At 39.2% G+C, this 19,572-nt stretch overlaps 2 protein-coding genes and 1 long non-coding RNA gene across 13 annotated transcripts; 2 read left to right on the forward strand and 1 right to left on the reverse strand.

Moving 5' to 3' along the window:
- The first annotated feature begins 207 nt into the window (after window positions 1–207).
- mrnip (MRN complex interacting protein) lies at window positions 208–12,729 on the forward strand. Of its 2 annotated transcripts, none has more exons than XM_033629731.2 (7): window positions 208–371; window positions 912–971; window positions 1,375–1,481; window positions 1,548–1,593; window positions 1,736–1,881; window positions 3,249–3,309; window positions 11,716–12,729. In XM_033629731.2, exons 1-7 carry the CDS (start codon window positions 312–314, stop codon window positions 12,148–12,150), a joined length of 915 nt encoding a protein of 304 aa, XP_033485622.1. In that variant the 5' UTR covers window positions 208–311; the 3' UTR covers window positions 12,151–12,729. The 2 variants fall into 2 exon arrangements, with proteins under 2 accessions (XP_033485622.1, XP_033485631.1); XM_033629740.2 differs by having other exon boundaries at window positions 208–362.
- On the reverse strand, window positions 12,335–18,871 carry sqstm1 (sequestosome 1). Of its 6 annotated transcripts, none has more exons than XM_078169602.1 (8): window positions 18,565–18,871; window positions 17,522–17,617; window positions 15,362–15,639; window positions 15,058–15,226; window positions 14,866–14,934; window positions 14,070–14,284; window positions 12,819–13,071; window positions 12,335–12,727 (listed from the first exon to the last, which is right to left on the reverse strand). In XM_078169602.1, the coding sequence occupies exons 1-8, from the start codon at window positions 18,725–18,727 to the stop codon at window positions 12,564–12,566; spliced, it is 1,407 nt and encodes a 468-aa protein (XP_078025728.1). In that variant the 5' UTR covers window positions 18,728–18,871; the 3' UTR covers window positions 12,335–12,563. The 6 variants fall into 6 exon arrangements, with proteins under 6 accessions (XP_078025728.1, XP_033485591.1, XP_033485600.1 ...); XM_033629700.2 differs by having other exon boundaries at window positions 15,058–15,232; XM_033629709.2 differs by having other exon boundaries at window positions 15,058–15,229; window positions 18,565–18,869.
- LOC144463842 (uncharacterized) lies at window positions 16,198–17,581 on the forward strand. 5 transcript variants are annotated; one of them, XR_013491851.1, is made up of 4 exons: window positions 16,198–16,225; window positions 16,600–16,654; window positions 16,930–17,006; window positions 17,458–17,581. It is a non-coding gene; the product is annotated as an uncharacterized LOC144463842 (long non-coding RNA). The 5 variants fall into 5 exon arrangements; XR_013491850.1 differs by lacking the exon at window positions 16,930–17,006 and adding an exon at window positions 17,051–17,303 and having other exon boundaries at window positions 16,203–16,225; window positions 16,600–16,687; window positions 17,436–17,574; XR_013491848.1 differs by lacking the exons at window positions 16,198–16,225; window positions 16,930–17,006 and adding exons at window positions 16,472–16,511; window positions 17,051–17,303 and having other exon boundaries at window positions 16,600–16,687; window positions 17,436–17,574.
- Window positions 18,872–19,572: the final 701 nt, after the last annotated feature.

Below are 19,572 nucleotides of genomic sequence, written 5' to 3' on the forward strand. Positions count from 1 at the left end.
AATATTTCACATGAAAACTGATTTATTTTAAGTTGAGATAATATTGAATTAATTAATGTTTTATTTTAGTTATTTATTTTAATGTCCTGTAAAAAATCAGGTTCAGGCTGATCAGGTTTATTGATTGATGACATCATTCAAACTGAATCCAGTGTGATCTGCAGGAGGAGCTCGGCTCTGCTCGGCTCTGTTCGGAGACAACACGAACAGTGTGACGTCTCCCCGCTGTTCAAACAGACCCGGGAAAAAACTGTGAGTGAACACAGACGGAACGCAGCATCAGAACCGGAGCCGCTCACCGTCTGTCCGTCATGGTTCAGGAGTTTCATGTCGTCAGGTGTTTCACCTGTCAGAGCTTCCAGGTACAACAGGTAACAAATAAAGTTAAACACAGAGAGAACTCAACAGACAGGCTAACTGCTAGGCTAACTGCTAGGCTAACAGGCTAACTGCTGTGTCTGCTGAACTAACTGCTAGGCTAACAGGCTAACTGCTGTGTCTGCTGAACTAACTGCTAGGCTAACAGGCTAACTGCTAGGCTAACAGGCTAACTGCTGTCAGTGATGTGTTCATCATTTTTGCTTGTCGATAATGTTAAATAATTAAATATGACGTCACTGATGGAAACTGTTTCAGGACTCTAGATTTATAATAATAATATACAGATATATATTTGTTGAAAAGATAAAATAAATATGGTGAAATGATGAAGCTTAAAGGAAGAAAATTAAATTAATGTTTCTTCAAATACATAAAGATGTTTTTGTAGGTTTATTTGTAATGTTTTACAGTCATGTAGCTGTTTCATTATTTCTATAAGAAAAGTAAAGCTATGATGGAAGCATATTAACAAGTGTGTACCTGACTGTAGTAATGAGTGTGTGTGTGTGGCCCTGTGCTGTGTCTGTCAGGTGAAGAAGGTGAACAAGTGGAGCTGTAAACTGTGTGGAGTCAAACAGTCGCTGCTGAAGGTCAGAACATGACTTCTGCTCTTTAATGCTGCTTTATAATAGAATCTACAACATTCTGATAATCAAATCATCACTAAAGTTATCAATCAATCAAACCATCAGTCCTCTCAAAAGTTTCACCAAATTCTTGTAACCAAAGGTTATCTCTTTTTATTTATAATGTAATTGTGCTGTTTTATACATGTATGTTAAATATTTGACATGATATATTTTATGATATTTATATATTCAGACATACAGGACAGTTGAAGAAGTCAACAGAAAGAATCACAAATGTTCTTCACTGTTTTCTGACATGTTATTGATCGATTAATAATTAATGAATTAATGGACTGATGATGAAGAGTCAGTTTCAGCTGCTTCACAACATCAGGTGTTCACAGGTGTGCTGATTGATTGACAGGAGTTTGGGCGGGGCTCCGGGGCCGACTGCAGACGTCATGTGCAGAAACTGAACGCCATGAGAGGAGCCAGGATGGAGGAGCAGGAGCAACAAGCCTGGTCGCTATGGTAACCAACCTGTCCCACAGTACACTCCAGCCTTTTTACTCTTCACCTGATGGGTGTTGTTTACAGGGAACAGGTGGAGGCAGAAGGAGAGGGTGAGGAGGAGTACGACCAGGTGACCACACACACACACACACACACACACACACACACACACACACACAGTGTTGTGCTTCTAAATGTCTTAATTTAGTTGGGTTTTTTTTAAATATCTAATAAAGGTTTTAAAGTGTAGTCAATGTATACTCTGTCTCCAGGTGAGCCAGACTCAGGTGAGCCAGACTCAGGTGAGCCGCTGGAGCAAGTACCTGGACACACCTGAAGAGGCGGAGCTAGAGGAAGAGGAAGAGGAGAGTGTTTTGATGGACAGGCAGCAGCTCCATGGCATCAACATGACTAACAGGTAGGGCCGCATATCATTTAAAAATAAAAGACACCAGTACCCTTAAAGTGATACTGGCACCAGTGGAGTTCTTCATTTGAGACCCGTAATGTGAACGGAAACATTCAGTTGTGTAAGATGTCACCAGGCGCCACAGACATGTCGCTCAGACTTTATTTACAAATGTTAAAATAAACATTAGACTTCCGACTCTATCGAATACATGTGCTCGAATTCATGTGCTCAGCACAGTCTCTGTGGCTGCTGCTGTAGTGGGCCAATCATCAATCAATTAAATGGAACAACGCTTGCAGTGATTGGCTGAGAGCAAAACCATTAATATAGTCTTTTTTTCCAGATCTGGGTCCAAAGGTATTGATATTCAGACAATGTTTGACGAAAGAAGTTTTGATACTGGTTTGTTATTTCAGTCGATACCTTACAGGTACTGATGCATGTTCCTACCGACAGGTGTCACTTTCCAGTTAAAAGTGAATTATTTTCTGGGTTATAATTCATGTATTTTTAACCGCTTATGCAAAAACAGATTTAACTTGATTTTTTGCTTCAAATTACGCACATTCAAAATGGTGCAGTATGTATGTCTGGGGCTCTTTGTGTGAAGGGCCGAGCTCCAACTAGGCTCGTTACTGTGAGTGCAATTAAACCTTCACGAGCAAAAAGCCAATACTTTATCAATGCACCTGTTCAAAAAGCATAAGAAGCTGTATTTTAATGTGCTCTGTCTGCAGTCTCTCACCACTAACGTTATGTTCTACACAAGCACAGCACGATTACTCGGCTGACTGAATTTTCACAAACAAGCTAAAATAAAACCTGTCTGTATGTACGCTAACTGCTCAGCCTGGTCTGTCACACATCTGTAAAATGTGTCAGATTCTTCTAAACTTCACTCAGTATTATGACATCATGACTTTGGTTTATTTAAATGACACGTTTGATTTGTTTCCAAATTGATTATTAAGTTCAAATCGTTACTTTGCTGTTGTAAACTGTTGCTGCTCCAGAAAAAACATTTAGTAATAATAAATATTTAATTCTATTCCTGGTCTGAATCTGTTGGGTTTTTTTATATATTTTTTATAAAAAGCAAGTATATAGTAATGAAAAAGAAAAAGTAAGAGTATCAGAAAAGAGCTGAACTGATAAGGAGTATCGATGAGGGGAGTAGTATCAATAATATATATATATATATGTATATATATATATATATATATATATATATATATATATATATATATATATATAAAACGTGTAAGTATTTTGAAGAGATAAAAACAGTTAAAAGTTATGTCACTGTTGTCTTTGAGGTTTAATTTTAGATTTTAAAAAGCTTTGAGATGTTTAACTATCCTGTGTTCTGACAGGAAGAGAAAGAGAAGAGAAGGATGGACAGATGGAGGAAAGCACAGCTGGACACCTGAACAGGTAACATGCTGACATCACCAATATATTTTAACACTTAAGTTTCACATGAGTTTCACAGGTTTGATAGAAGTGAAGTTGTGCTAAGTTAGGCTAACCGTTTATACAGTCATCAGTCAACAGAGATTTTAAGCCAGACTTAAAGATGTACAGTATAATAATCGTCACAACCGGGATGTTCCCCTGAGAAACTCAACATTACTAAACGCCAGAACAGATGTACTGTCCCTTTAAATCTGTTTAAAGTGTAACAGAAAGAACATTTAATATTTAACAGTTTATTTAAATCTGTGAAGTTTAATAAGAAGAACACAGTACCCGGGCCTTTCCCCTGAGGAACTCCACACATTATTGAACACCCGAACAGGAGGATTTAGAAAATGTTCAGCCATTTTAAGTGCAGCCTGCAGACCAATGCCAATTTTCTTGATTTCGGACGACATGCTATATTATGATGTTTTTTCGTGATTTCAGACGACATTCTATACTATGATGTTTTCTCATTTCAGACGACATTCCATACTATGATGTTTTTTCATTTCAGACGACATGCTATACTGTGAAGTTTTTTCATGATTTCGGAAGACATGCTATACTATGATTTTTTTTTCATGATTTCGGACAACATGCTATACTATGACTTTTTTTTCATGATTTCGGACGACGTGCTGTACTATGATGTTTTTTCATGATTTCGGACAACATGCTATACTATGATGTTTTTTCATATCGGACGACATGCTATACTATGATGTTTTTTTTATGATTTCGGACGACATGCTATACTATGATGTTTTTTCATGATTTCGGACGACATGCTATACTATGATTTTTTTCATGATTTCGGACAACATGCTATACTATGATGTTTTTTCATATCGGACGACATGCTATACTATGATGTTTTTTTTATGATTTCGGACGACATGCTATACTGTGATGTTTTTTTATGATTTCGGACGACATGCTATACTGTGACTTTTTTTCATGATTTCGGACGACAAGCTATACTGTGACGTTTTTTCATGATTTCGGACGACATGCTATACTATGATGTTTTTTCATGATTTCGGACGACATGCTATACTATGAAGTTTGTCATGATTTTGGACGACATGCTATACTGTGACGTTTTTTCCTGATTTCGGACGACATGCTATACTATGAGTTTTTTTTTCATGATTTCGGACGACATGCTATACTATGATTTTTTTCATGATTTCGGACGACATGCTATACTATGATGTTTTTTCATGATTTCGGACGATTTTCTATACTGTGACGTTTTTTCATGATTTCAGACGACATGCTATACTACGATGAGATGTTTTTTCATGATGTTCAGATGGCATTCTATACTGTGACCTTTTTTCATGATTTCGGAAGACATGCTATACTGTGACGTTTTTTCATGATTTCGGACGATTTTCTATACTGTGACGTTTTTTCATGATTTCAGACGACATGCTATACTACGATGTTTTTTTCATGATTTCAGACGACATGCTATACTATGAAGTTTTTCATGATTTCGGAAGACATGCTATACTAAGATGTTTTTTCATGATTTCGGACAACATGCTACACTGTAACTTTTTTTCATGATTTCGGAAGACATGCTATACTATGATTTTTTTTTTCATGATTTCGGACAACATGCTATACTATGATGTTTTTTCATGATTTTGCTCGACATGCTATACTATGACTTTTTTTTCATGATTTCGTATGACGTGCTATACTATGATGTTTTTTCATGATTTCGGACAACATGCTATACTATGACTTTTTTTTCATGATTTCGTACGACGTGCTATACTATGATGTTTTTTCATGATTTCGGACGACATGCTATACTATGACTTTTTTTTCATGATTTCGTACGACGTGCTATACTATGATGTTTTTTCATGATTTCGGACAACATGCTATACTGTGACGTTTTTTCATGATTTCGGACGACATTCTATATGTGATGTTTTTTCATGATTTCGGACAAAATGCTATACTGTGACATTTTTTCATGATTTCAGATGACATTCTATACTGTGACCTTTTTTCATGATTTCGGAAGACATGCTGTACTGTGACGTTTTTTCATGAATTCGGACGATATTCTATACTGTGACGTTTTTTCATGATTTCAGACGACATGCTATACTACGATGTTTTTTTCATGATTTCAGACGACATGCTATACTATGATGTTTTTTCATGATTTCGGACGACATACTACACTATGATTTTTTTTTCATGATTTCGGACGACATGCTATACTATGATGTTTTTTCAGGATTTCGGACGACATGCTATACTGTGATGTTTTTTCATGATTTCGGACGACATAATATACTGTGAGTTTTTTTCTCATGATTTCGGACGACATGCTAGACTGACGTTTTTTCATGATTTCGGATGACGTGCCATACTGTGACGTTTTTTCAGGATTTCGGACGACATGCCATACTGTGACGTTTTTTCATGATTTCGGACGACATGCCATACTGTGACGTTTTTTCATGATTTCGGACAACATGCTATACTATGATGTTTTTTCATATCAGACGACATGCTATACTATGATTTTTTTATGATTTCGGACGACATGCTACACTGTAACTTTTTTTCATGATTTCGGACGACATGCTATACTATGACTTTTTTTCATGATTTTGGACAACATGCTATACTATCATGTTTTTTTCATGATTTCGGATGACATGCTATACTGTGACGTTTTTTCATGATTTCAGATGACATTCTATACTGTGATGTTTTTTCATGATTTCGGACAACATGCTATACTGTGACGTTTTTTCATGATTTCGGACGACATGCTATACTATGACTTTTTTTCATGATTTCGGACGACATGCTATACTATGACTTTTTTTTATGATTTCGGACGACATGCTATACTATGACCTTTTTTCATGATTTCGGACGACATGCTATACTATGATTTTTTTCATGATTTCGGACAACATGCTATACCATGATGTTTTTTCATATCGGACGACATGCTATACTATGATGTTTTTTTTATGATTTCGGACGACATGCTATACTGTGATATTTTTTTATGATTTCGGACGACATGCTATACTGTGACGTTTTTTCATGATTTTGGACGACATGCTATACTGTGACGTTTTTTCATGATTTCGGACGACATGCTATACTGTGACGTTTTTTCATGATTTCGGATGACATGCTATACTATGATGTTTTTTCATGATTTCGGACGACATGCTATACTATGAGTTTTTTTTTCATGATTTCGGACGACATGCTATACTATGATTTTTTTCATGATTTCGGACGACATGCTATACTATGATGTTTTTTCATGATTTCGGACGATTTTCTATACTGTGACGTTTTTTCATGATTTCAGACGACATGCTATACTACGATGAGATGTTTTTTCATGATGTTCAGATGGCATTCTATACTGTGACCTTTTTTCATGATTTCGGAAGACATGCTATACTGTGACGTTTTTTCATGATTTCGGACGATTTTCTATACTGTGACGTTTTTTCATGATTTCAGACGACATGCTATACTACGATGTTTTTTTCATGATTTCAGACGACATGCTATACTCTGACGTTTTTTCATGATTTCGGAAGACATGCTATACTATGATTTTTTTTTTCATGATTTCGGACAACATGCTATACTATGATGTTTTTTCATGATTTTGCTCGACATGCTATACTATGACTTTTTTTTCATGATTTCGTACGACGTGCTATACTATGACGTTTTTTCATGATTTCGGACGACATGCTATACTATGACTTTTTTTTCATGATTTCGGTAGACATGCTATACTAAGATGTTTTTTCATGATTTCGGACAAAATGCTATACTTTGACATTTTTTCATGATTTCAGATGACATTCTATACTGTGACCTTTTTTCATGATTTCGGAAGACATGCTATACTGTGACGTTTTTTCATGATTTCGGACGATTTTCTATACTGTGACGTTTTTTCATGATTTCAGATGACATGCTATACTACGATGTTTTTTTCATGATTTCGGACAACATGCTATACTATGAAGTTTTTCATGATTTCGGAAGACATGCTATACTAAGATGTTTTTTCATGATTTCGGACAACATGCTGTACTGTGACGTTTTTTCATGATTTCGGACGACATTCTATATGTGATGTTTTTTCATGATTTCGGACAAAATGCTATACTGTGACATTTTTTCATGATTTCAGATGACATTCTATACTGTGACCTTTTTTCATGATTTCGGAAGACATGCTGTACTGTGACGTTTTTTCATGATTTCGGACGATATTCTATACTGTGACGTTTTTTCATGATTTCAGACGACATGCTATACTACGATGTTTTTTTCATGATTTCAGACGACATGCTATACTATGATGTTTTTTCATGATTTCGGACGACATACTACACTATGATTTTTTTTCATGATTTCGGACGACATGCTATACTATGATGTTTTTTCAGGATTTCGGACGACATGCTATACTGTGATGTTTTTTCAGGATTTCGGACGACATAATATACTGTGAGTTTTTTTCTCATGATTTCGGACGACATGCTAGACTGACGTTTTTTCATGATTTCGGATGACGTGCCATACTGTGACGTTTTTTCATGATTTCGGACGACATGCCATACTGTGACGTTTTTTCATGATTTCGGACGACATGCCATACTGTGACGTTTTTTCATGATTTCGGACAACATGCTATACTATGATGTTTTTTCATATCAGACGACATGCTATACTATGATTTTTTTATGATTTCGGACGACATGCTACACTGTAACTTTTTTTCATGATTTCGGACGACATGCTATACTATGACTTTTTTTCATGATTTTGGACGACATGCTATACTATCATGTTTTTTTTATGATTTCGGATGACATGCTATACTGTGACGTTTTTTCATGATTTCAGATGACATTCTATACTGTGATGTTTTTTCATGATTTCGGACAACATGCTATACTGTGACGTTTTTTCATGATTTCGGACGACATGCTATACTATGACTTTTTTTCATGATTTCGGACGACATGCTATACTATGACTTTTTTTCATGATTTCGGACGACATGCTATACTATGACCTTTTTTCATGATTTCGGACGACATGCTATACTATGATTTTTTTCATGATTTCGGACAACATGCTATACCATGATGTTTTTTCATATCGGACGACATGCTATACTATGATGTTTTTTTTATGATTTCGGACGACATGCTATACTGTGACGTTTTTTCATGATTTCGGACGACATGCTATACTATGAGTTTTTTTTTCATGATTTCGGACGACATGCTATACTATGATTTTTTTCATGATTTCGGATGACATGCTATACTGTGACGTTTTTTCATGATTTCAGATGACATGCTATACTATGACTTTTTTTCATGATTTCGGACGACATGCTATACTATGATGTTTTTTCATGATTTCGGACGACATGCTATACTATGATTTTTTTCATGATTTCGGACAACATGCTATACTATGATGTTTTTTCATATCGGACGACATGGTATACTATGATTTTTTTATGATTTCGGACGACATGCTATACTGTGACGTTTTTTCATGATTTCGGACGACATGCTATACTATGAAGTTTTTCATGATTTCGGTAGACATGCTATACTGTGACGTTTTTTCATTATTTCGGACAACATGCTATACTAAGATGTTTTTTCATGATTTCGGACAACATGCTATACTGTGACGTTTTTTCATGATTTCGGACGACATTCTATATGTGATGTTTTTTCATGATTTCGGACAAAATGCTATACTTTGACATTTTTTCATGATTTCAGATGACATTCTATACTGTGACCTTTTTTCATGATTTCGGACGATTTTCTATACTGTGACGTTTTTTCATGATTTCAGACGACATGCTATACTACGATGTTTTTTTCATGATTTCAGACGACACGCTATACTATGATGTTTTTTCATGATTTCGGACGACATACTATACTATGACTTTTTTTCATGATTTCGGACGACATGCTATACTATGATGGTTTTTCATGATTTCGGACAACATGCTATACTATGATGTTTTTCATGATTTCGGAAGACATGCTATACTAAGATGTTTTTTCATGATTTCGGACAACATGCTATACTGTGACGTTTTTTCATGATTTCGGACGACATTCTATATGTGATTTTTTTTCATGATTTTGGACAAAATGCTATACTGTGACATTTTTTCATGATTTCAGATGACATTCTATACTGTGACATTTTTTCATGATTTCGGAAGACATGCTATACTGTGACGTTTTTTCATGATTTCGGACGATATTCTATACTGTGACGTTTTTTCATGATTTCAGACGACATGCTATACTATGATGTTTTTTTCATGATTTCAGACGACATGCTATACTATGATGTTTTTTCAGGATTTCGGACGACATGCTATACTGTGATGTTTTTTCATGATTTCGGACGACATAATATACTGTGAGTTTTTTTCTCATGATTTCGGACGACATGCTAGACTGACGTTTTTTCATGATTTCGGACGACATGCTAGACTGTGACGTTTTTTCATGATTTCGGACGACATGCTATACTATGAGTTTTTTTTTCATGATTTCGGACGACATGCTATACTATGATTTTTTTCATGATTTCGGATGACATGCTATACTGTGACGTTTTTTCATGATTTCAGACAACATGCTATACTATGACTTTTTTTCATGATTTCGGACGACATGCTATACTATGATGTTTTTTCATGATTTCGGACGACATGCTATACTATGATTTTTTTCATGATTTCGGACAACATGCTATACTATGATGTTTTTTCATATCGGACGACATGCTATACTGTGACGTTTTTTCATGATTTCGGACAACATGCTATACTAAGATGTTTTTTCATGATTTCGGACAACATGCTATACTGTGACGTTTTTTCATGATTTCGGACGACATTCTATATGTGATGTTTTTTCATGATTTCGGACAAAATGCTATACTTTGACATTTTTTCATGATTTCAGATGACATTCTATACTGTGACCTTTTTTCATGATTTCGGACGATTTTCTATACTGTGACGTTTTTTCATGATTTCAGACGACATGCTATACTACGATGTTTTTTTCATGATTTCAGACGACACGCTTATACTATGATGTTTTTTCATGATTTCGGACGACATACTATACTATGACTTTTTTTCATGATTTCGGACGACATGCTATACTATGATGGTTTTTCATGATTTCGGACAACATGCTATACTATGATGTTTTTCATGATTTCGGAAGACATGCTATACTAAGATGTTTTTTCATGATTTCGGACAACATGCTATACTGTGACGTTTTTTCATGATTTCGGACGACATTCTATATGTGATTTTTTTTCATGATTTTGGACAAAATGCTATACTGTGACATTTTTTCATGATTTCAGATGACATTCTATACTGTGACATTTTTTCATGATTTCGGAAGACATGCTATACTGTGACGTTTTTTCATGATTTCGGACGACATGCCATACTGTGACGTTTTTTCATGATTTCGGACGACATGCCATACTGTGACGTTTTTTCATGATTTCGGACGACATGCCATACTGTGACGTTTTTTCATGATTTCGGACGACATGCTATACTGTGATGTTTTTTCATGATTTCGGACAACATAATATACTGTGAGTTTTTTTCTCATGATTTCGGACGACATGCTAGACTGACATTTTTTCATGATTTCAGACGACATGCTATACTATGATGTTTTTTCAGGATTTCGGACTACATGCTATACTGTGATGTTTTTTCATGATTTCGGACGACATAATATACTGTGAGTTTTTTCCTCATGATTTCGGACGACATGCTAGACTGACGTTTTTTCATGATTTCGGATGACATGCCATACTGTGACGTTTTTTCATGATTTCGGACGACATGCCATACTGTGACGTTTTTTCATGATTTCGGACGACATGCCATACTGTGACGTTTTTTCATGATTTCGGACGACATGCTATACTGTGATGTTTTTTCATGATTTCGGACAACATAATATACTGTGAGTTTTTTTCTCATGATTTCGGACGACATGCTAGACTGACGTTTTTTCATGATTTCGGACGACATGCCATACTGTGACGTTTTTTCATGATTTCGGACGACATGCCATACTGTGACGTTTTTTCATGATTTCGGACAACATGCTATACTATGATTTAACAACATGGTTTTTTCAAAATGGTGAAAAATATGTTCGTCATAAAAAGTTAATTTTAAAAGTGATAGAACAAAGTCGTCTTTCACCGTCTTTTCTTAACAATCAAACCTGTCTTGATTGTTTCTCTTTGTAGCCACACTGTTCCAGTATGAAGAAACCTGTGAGATCTTCAGCCACAAACACCAGTCCAAACCCCACCAGTCTGAACCACCCAAGAGAAAACCACACCAGAACTACCAGTCTGAACCACCCAAGAGAAAACCACACCAGAACTATCAGTCTGAACTCCCCCAGTCTGAACCACACCAGTCCTTCCAGTAAGAAGAGCATTAATCCTCCCAGTGTGCGTACTGGTCCTGTGTCCAGGTGGGCTCAATTCCTCAGTTCAGACTGTCAGGTAGAGGAGGAGCCTTCAGCCAGTGGGTGGAGTCAGACAGTGGTTGGGGCTGCCCCTCTGTCCTGTAACAACACTATCAATGAGGCCCCACCCTTTACCAGGCCCCGCCCCCTACTTCCTGCATCCTCCATGTTTGAGAGTGGCGAAGATTTCAGCTTTGATGAGTTCTAAACAGACTGAACAGATGATTGATATTCTGTTGACGGACTGATCCATTCATCAGCCATTGGTTTATATATGATACAGTGTGTTAGTCTGTGAACATTAAAGACAGAGACCTCAGAGTGTTTAAGTTTTTGTGTAAAAATATGAATAAAAATGTTTTTAAAAAGTAGATCAGACATTTCGCCACAGATTCGTTTCTTCATGTTTTTATTGTTCAGATTAACAATTGCAACAGTAAAGAAAAATTAATCAGTAATCAATGAGACAAAGTGATTAATGAGTTAACGTTGTGATTGGTTAACGATAATAACAGTACTGAGATAATAGAATGATTATAAACTCAGGAAACAACAGGAACATCTGACTGCAGGATAAATCATCTCCTGGTTAGATATTATTGGTTAGTATAGATGATGCCATCATGGCTGGTGTGGGCGGGGCTGTTTGGCGTACTGGATGGCGTCGAGCGCCGCACCAATGTCGAAATTCTTGGCCTGAAGGAGACGAGTCAACCAACCGCCTTCGTCAGTGAAACCCATCGACAGCATGTGAGACAGAGACTCCACCAGACGAGGGTCCGCCTCTGTGTAGGGGGGAGGGGTCAGAGGTTGTTAAGGGTCAGAAGGTCAAAGAGATCGTTATAAAGAAGGTCGGAGGGGGGGGTTTGGTCTTACCTTGAGGCAGGTGAGGGTACAGTGCTGCCTCCCTCAGACCTGTTGGACCCTGTTGGACCGATGGGGGTCCCTGTGGTCCCGATGGAGGACCCTGTTGTCCCGATGGAGGACCCTGTTGTCTCAATGGAGGACCTTGCTCCTGGTCCTGGTCCTGGTCAATGTCCCCAGGTTGGAGGGACTGCAGCTCTCCAGTGGAGGGGTCGACCTCTCTGGGACTCAGGTGAGTCCACTCCTCATCAGACTCTCTGCACACCTGTGGAGCACAGACTGGGTCAGGTGGACTGGTTACAGTGGTCAGAGTGGTGATGATGTCATACATGTGCTGTCAGGTTTTAATGGTTCTGAATGTTTTTTTTACTTTTATTTCTCCTTTGATTGTGATGTACTTTGTGCAGTGCATTGTGGGAGATCAATGTACAACAGTTCAATCAAAAATTAATATTTAGGCTCTGTTTAAAATCACATACTAATTAACTACAATCATGTGACTGATGCAGTCATGTGATTAGTGCAGTCGTGATGGAAGAAAAGACGTGTTGAGTTTACCTCTGTGTGAACAGTGTGGTTGGCATTCATACTCCTTAATTTAGTACACAGTGCAGCACATACTATCTGTGTAAGTAATGCACAATACATACTGACATACTGCGTCATTATGTGGAACACAGTATATACTAATTAAATATGTAATACATACTGATTGAGTTTGTATACAACACATGCAGAGAGTATGCAGTACATACTAATTAAATATGTAGTATGCAGTTTACTTACTGATGAAGTTTGTAGTGCGCAGCACACAGTCACTGAGGTTGTAGTATGACGTACATACTGATGGTGTATGTCGTATGACGTACATACTGATAATGTATGTAGCTTGCAGCACATACTGGTCAAGTATGTAGAATACAGTATATACTGATGGTACATGCTGATCTGAGTATGTAGTGAGCAGCACATACTAATTGAGTATGCCGTATACAGTACATTCTGATATAGTATGTAGTACACAGTATATACTGATGATACATACTGATGGAGTATGTAGTATGCAGAACATACTGCTGAAGTATGTAACATGTAGTACATACTGGTGAGGTATGTTTCATGCAACACATACTGACAGAGTATGTAGTTTTCAGTATTCACTGTCGGCTCAAACTGGTGAAGTTTGTAGAATACAGAACAGAAACATTAGCGCGTGACATCGAGCCAAATTTACATCTATTGAACGAACTCATCACACTTAACTGTTTCTTCATCTGATGATGATGATGATGACGAGAATGAACTGACCTTTGACCCCTCGCTGCTGGCTCCGCCCTCACTACTGGCTCCGCCCTCACTGCTGGCTCTGCTCTCATTATCGGCTCGGCCCACCTCTCCTTCCACCCCCCCGCTCTGAGAGGGAGGGGTCACCTTCGTCCTCTGGCCTTCGTGCTCCACGTCAATGTCCACATCGATACCTGCACACATATGACATCACTTCCTGTTTAAACATCTCATCTCCTCGGCAGCAAACAGAACCACTTTGAACCATGTTGTGTTTAAGTTTGTTCTCTGTCGATAAGAGTTTCCTGTATCAGACAGCAGTTAGCTTTCCTGTTTGTGATGTACCTAAACTTGAGTCTCAGGTTTTAGAGACGTGTGCAGACATCGCCCCCTTCAGGAGAGGAGTGTAAAACACCTCTGTATTAAAAAGCTTTGCACAGATCAGTCTAGTCAAGGTCGGACATTTTAGAAAGAAGAGAAACACAGTTTTAAGTTGAGGACTGAAACACACTCTGTTGTGTTGAACAAGCAACTACGGCAGCTGAAAAGGACATTCTTCATGTTCTTAATAAAGAATTTTCCGAATCTAAAAACAAGTTTTTTAAACAACAGACTACACTCAATACTGTTGTGATACGATTCTGTCGTATTCACCGTTAATTTTATGAAAGATACAAACACGTCGCTGCTGATTGGGTAACACCTCGGACACACCCACCAAACAGCCAATCATAAACCTGCACTGATCTCAGGTGTTAACAGTGACATGACTCACCCAGTGGGCTCAACATGGCCGCCACGCCCTCCCCAATGTTCTTCAGGAAGTCCACATTGGCCTGTGAGGCTGCAGATAGAGGTCAGAGGTCACTTGATGATGTCATTAATGAGTGGAGGTCAGTCAGAACGATCAGGTGTCAGGTTATTGATTATCAATCAGATTACTGTCAGTTTATCAGCACACACTGACCAGAGGGGGCGCTGCAGTCAGCAGCAGGTCTGGAGGGTCCAGGCTGGTCCTGGTCCTGATCCCCATCCTGGTCCTGATCCTGGTTCTGAGCAGGGCTCCCGTTCTGGTTCTGGTTCAGGTTCCACATGCAGTGTCTCATCCACTTCATCCACTTCCCCCGAGGGAACCACTGCTGCTGAACAGACAGGAAACAGTTCAACTAAACATCCTGACAGTCACAGAGCAGGGCAGAGACAGATTAACACACTGTGCTGTGACATCACTGTGACATCACTGCAGTGTTCCTTCTCATGATGTCACTCACCTGCATGGGGTGCCAGATGGGCAGCAGAGCGTGCTCAGTGTGCGTCCCTCGAGCCTGGCAGGTGGAGCACAGGTCATAGTTGGGACACACCGAGCACTTGAAGCGAGTTCCCACCACGGGACCCTCGCAGCCGTCACAGGTGACACCGCTGTGCACAGGGGGCGGGCCCATATGAGGGGGCGGGCCCATGTGAGGGGGCGGGCCTGGAGGAGGAGGGTGGCCGAAGGCGAAGGGAGGGAAGGCGTGAAGAGGGAAGTCACGGCGGTGCTCCTTCTTCTCTGGAAGAGTTCAATCAAACTTCATTAGCAACAAATCAAACAGCTCAGATTAACTGCAACTCTTTTTTTCATTTTTTTATTTGCTTTATTTCCTCATTTATATATTTTTAGTCACTGAGAGAAAATAAAAACTGTCAAGTCTCAATATTTTTATATATAAATTAATATTTGGAGGAAGAAGCAGTGAAGAGTTTAGACTGAAAGCTGCTCTCATCTCACAGTTTGTACATCCTTGATGCCTTTCCTTGTCTCCTCTCCTCATGTCTTAGTCCCTCCCACCTGGTATGTGAGCGGAGGAGGCAGGAAGAGTAAAGAGGAGGGAGGAGTCATGGCAACAGGCGTTTAACAAAATGAGACGTCCATGTTTCAGAGATGTTGGTTAAACATGAAGCAGCACAGCTGTGTGTCAAAGACTTGTGTGTGTGTGTGAGTGTGTGCACGCGTGTGTGTGTGTGTCCTCACTCCTCGCTTCTCTGATCAGCCTCCTCTCCGCCAGGTGCAATTTAACAATTGAGACATCATTCAAGATGGCGATGGATCAGGTGAGGAACAGGTGAGGATCAGGTGAGGATCAGGTGAGGAACAGGTGAGGAACAGGTGAGGATCAGGTGAGGAACAGATGAGGATCAGGTGAGGAACAGGTGAGGAACAGGTGAGGAACAGATGAGGAACAGGTGAGGAACAGGTGAGGATCAGGTGAGGAACAGGTGAGGATCAGGTGAGGAACAGGTGAGGATCAGGTGAGGATCAGGTGAGGAACAGATGAGGAACAGGTGAGGAACAGGTGAGGAACAGGTGAGGAACAGGTGAGGATCAGGTGAGGAACAGGTGAGGATCAGGTGAGGAACAGGTGAGGATCAGGTGAGGAACAGGTGAGGAACAGGTGAGGATCAGGTGAGGAACAGATGAGGATCAGGTGAGGAACAGGTGAGGATCAGGTGAGGAACAGGTGAGGATCAGGTGAGGAACAGGTGAGGAACAGGTGAGGATCAGGTGAGGAACAGATGAGGAACAGGTGAGGAACAGGTGAGGAACAGATGAGGATCAGGTGAGGAACAGGTGAGGAACAGATGAGGATCAGGTGAGGAACAGGTGAGGAACAGATGAGGATCAGATGAGGATCAGGTGAGGATCAGGTGAGGATCAGATGAGGATCAGGTGAGGAACAGATGAGGATCAGGTGAGGAACAGGTGAGGAACAGGTGAGGATCAGGTGAGGAACAGGTGAGGAACAGATGAGGAACAGATGAGGATCAGGTGAGGAACAGGTGAGGAACAGATGAGGATCAGGTGAGGAACAGGTGAGGAACAGATGAGGATCAGATGAGGATCAGGTGAGGATCAGGTGAGGATCAGATGAGGAACAGGTGAGGAACAGATGAGGATCAGATGAGGATCAGGTGAGGATCAGATGAGGATCAGGTGAGGATCAGGTGAGGATCAGATGAGGATCAGGTGAGGAACAGGTGAGGAACAGATGAGGATCAGGTGAGGAACAGATGAGGATCAGATGAGGATCAGGTGAGGATCAGATGAGGATCAGGTGAGGATCAGGTGAGGATCAGGTGAGGATCAGGTGAGGAACAGATGAGGATCAGATGAGGAACAGGTGAGGAACAGGTGAGGAACAGATGAGGATCAGATGAGGATCAGGTGAGGATCAGGTGAGGAACAGGTGAGGAACAGGTGAGGAACAGGTGAGGATCAGATGAGGAACAGATGAGGAACAGGTGAGGAACAGATGAGGATCAGATGAGGATCAGGTGAGGATCAGGTGAGGAACAGATGAGGAACAGGTGAGGATCAGGTGAGGAACAGGTGAGGATCAGGTGAGGAACAGATGGGGAACAGGTGAGGTTTATTTGAGGTTGTGTGTTTGTACCTTTGATGTAGAGGCGGAAGGTGGCGTCCTTCATACAGCCCAGACCCATCATCAGTTCATCATCAGAGGAAAACGCCACCATGTCTCCATCTTCATCTGAAATATACACAAACACTCATCATCATCATCATCAGATTATCTATATGTTCATATATGTTAATAAATATGATCTCTACCTCAGTGTTACATGTTGTTCTTCAGGTTAATTCTACAGACTGACCCTTTAATGTCACTGTGTGTGTGTGTGTGTGTGTGTGTGTGTGTGTGTGTGTGTAAACTTTGTTGGAGCGATCCAGTTAGTGCCATATAAACACATGTATACACACACACATTCATATCTATATTTCTGAGATAACAATAAAAACATCCAAACAGTCCATTACATCATGTTTATACACATCTAATAATTATTTACCTCTGTAACATGTTGATATTCTCCACATTATGTTTATACATGTTTAATAACTGTTGTATTAACGTCTGTGTTACATGTTGATGGTCAGGTTAATTATATATATATTCATATAAAGAGAGCAGCAGAGAGCTTCAGGGTTAGTGTCAGCACTCTCTCTCTATTTATATTTAAACTGTGATTCATCCAGTTACATTATTCTTTCCATGTTTGTGTGTCAACAACTGTGTTCCATATAAGGACAGGCCACGCCCCCTTTTCATTTCACCGCTCAGACATGTCCGGACAAAACTACACTAACCTTTAACATGTAAACACTCAGTTTGTTTATTGATTATTAAGATTCAGTAACAAATGTCCAGAGAGTCTGTTTCAGGTTATTTTAGTGGTTCAGATATTTTTATATGAAACGCTTTATTTAAACAAACAGCTCAGTGACGTCAGAGTGACGAAACACTGTTTATATGTGTTTACATTATAGCTGTAAACTTTACCTCTGGACCACATGTTGTTTATCAGGTTGTTTATCATGTTTACACGTGTTCAATATGTGTAAACTTTACCTCTGTAGCACAGGTTGTTCTCAGGTTATTTAAACGTTAATATAATGTTTAATACGAGTTATCTGTACCTTTGTAGTACATGTTGAAGTTCTTGAGGTTGCTGAAGACACTTCCGGTCTTCTTGCTCAGGTACTCGAAGCTGCACGAGACCCCTTGATCCACCGCGAACCTCCGGACCTCTTTCACCGACTCATCCTTCCCCAACAGGTAAGCTTTCACCGTCACCGACATCCTGCCGCAGGTTCAGGTTCAGGTTCAGGTTCAGACTCTGACACACGGGACAAGCTCCACAGACACCGGACAGAAATCACGGACTGTCACAGACTGAGTGAACAAACTTTGTGACGCAGCTTTAAATCCTCTCCGCTCCTTTATGTTTACTTCCGGGATCAACGTCACCATCGTCAGGAGAAGTAAACACTGACGCGGCCTCTCATTGGTTCACGGATCGAGTGCCACTCAGCCGACCAATGAGAGGCCGAGAAATGACTAAGCGCTTTCCAATGAGGGACTTTCCCTGTGAGTCACCTGACCGACAGGTTCAACCTGCTCAGAGTTCACACATGAATCTGCTGCGTCATCATTATAACACTATTATTATCAATAATAAATTAATATCTAAATATCAGGAGTTTGATATTAAAGACTTTAAAGATCAATAAACTAAACAAATATAATCCAACGTGTTTTAATGTTTCTGACACTGAGCTCATGTCACTGCAGAAAACCTGACAAATAAACTGGATCAGTTTCATTGTTATGTAATCTGATTACTTTACTCATTAACTGATTTAATCAATAAAAGGTCACAAAGATTCAGTTTTAGAAACTTTTTAAAAAACATATTTTTAACTGATGAATCAGTTTCCAAACAGTCGATCAGTTTTCATCTGATTCAATAAATCAACTTACAGGCTGAAACAGACGAGTCATTATTTAATGGAGTCTGTTTCCAAGGTGACGTGTTGTTGTTAATTACAGCTAAATGTCACAGACAAAATCAAAATGTTAAAATATGATCAATAATGTTAACAGTAACAGATTTCATCTGTTTATTCAGCTGTTAACTGAATTAT

The sequence above is a fragment of the Epinephelus lanceolatus genome, chromosome 7, assembly GCF_041903045.1.
Source record: "Epinephelus lanceolatus isolate andai-2023 chromosome 7, ASM4190304v1, whole genome shotgun sequence".
NCBI classification, from domain to species: domain Eukaryota; kingdom Metazoa; phylum Chordata; class Actinopteri; order Perciformes; family Serranidae; genus Epinephelus; species Epinephelus lanceolatus.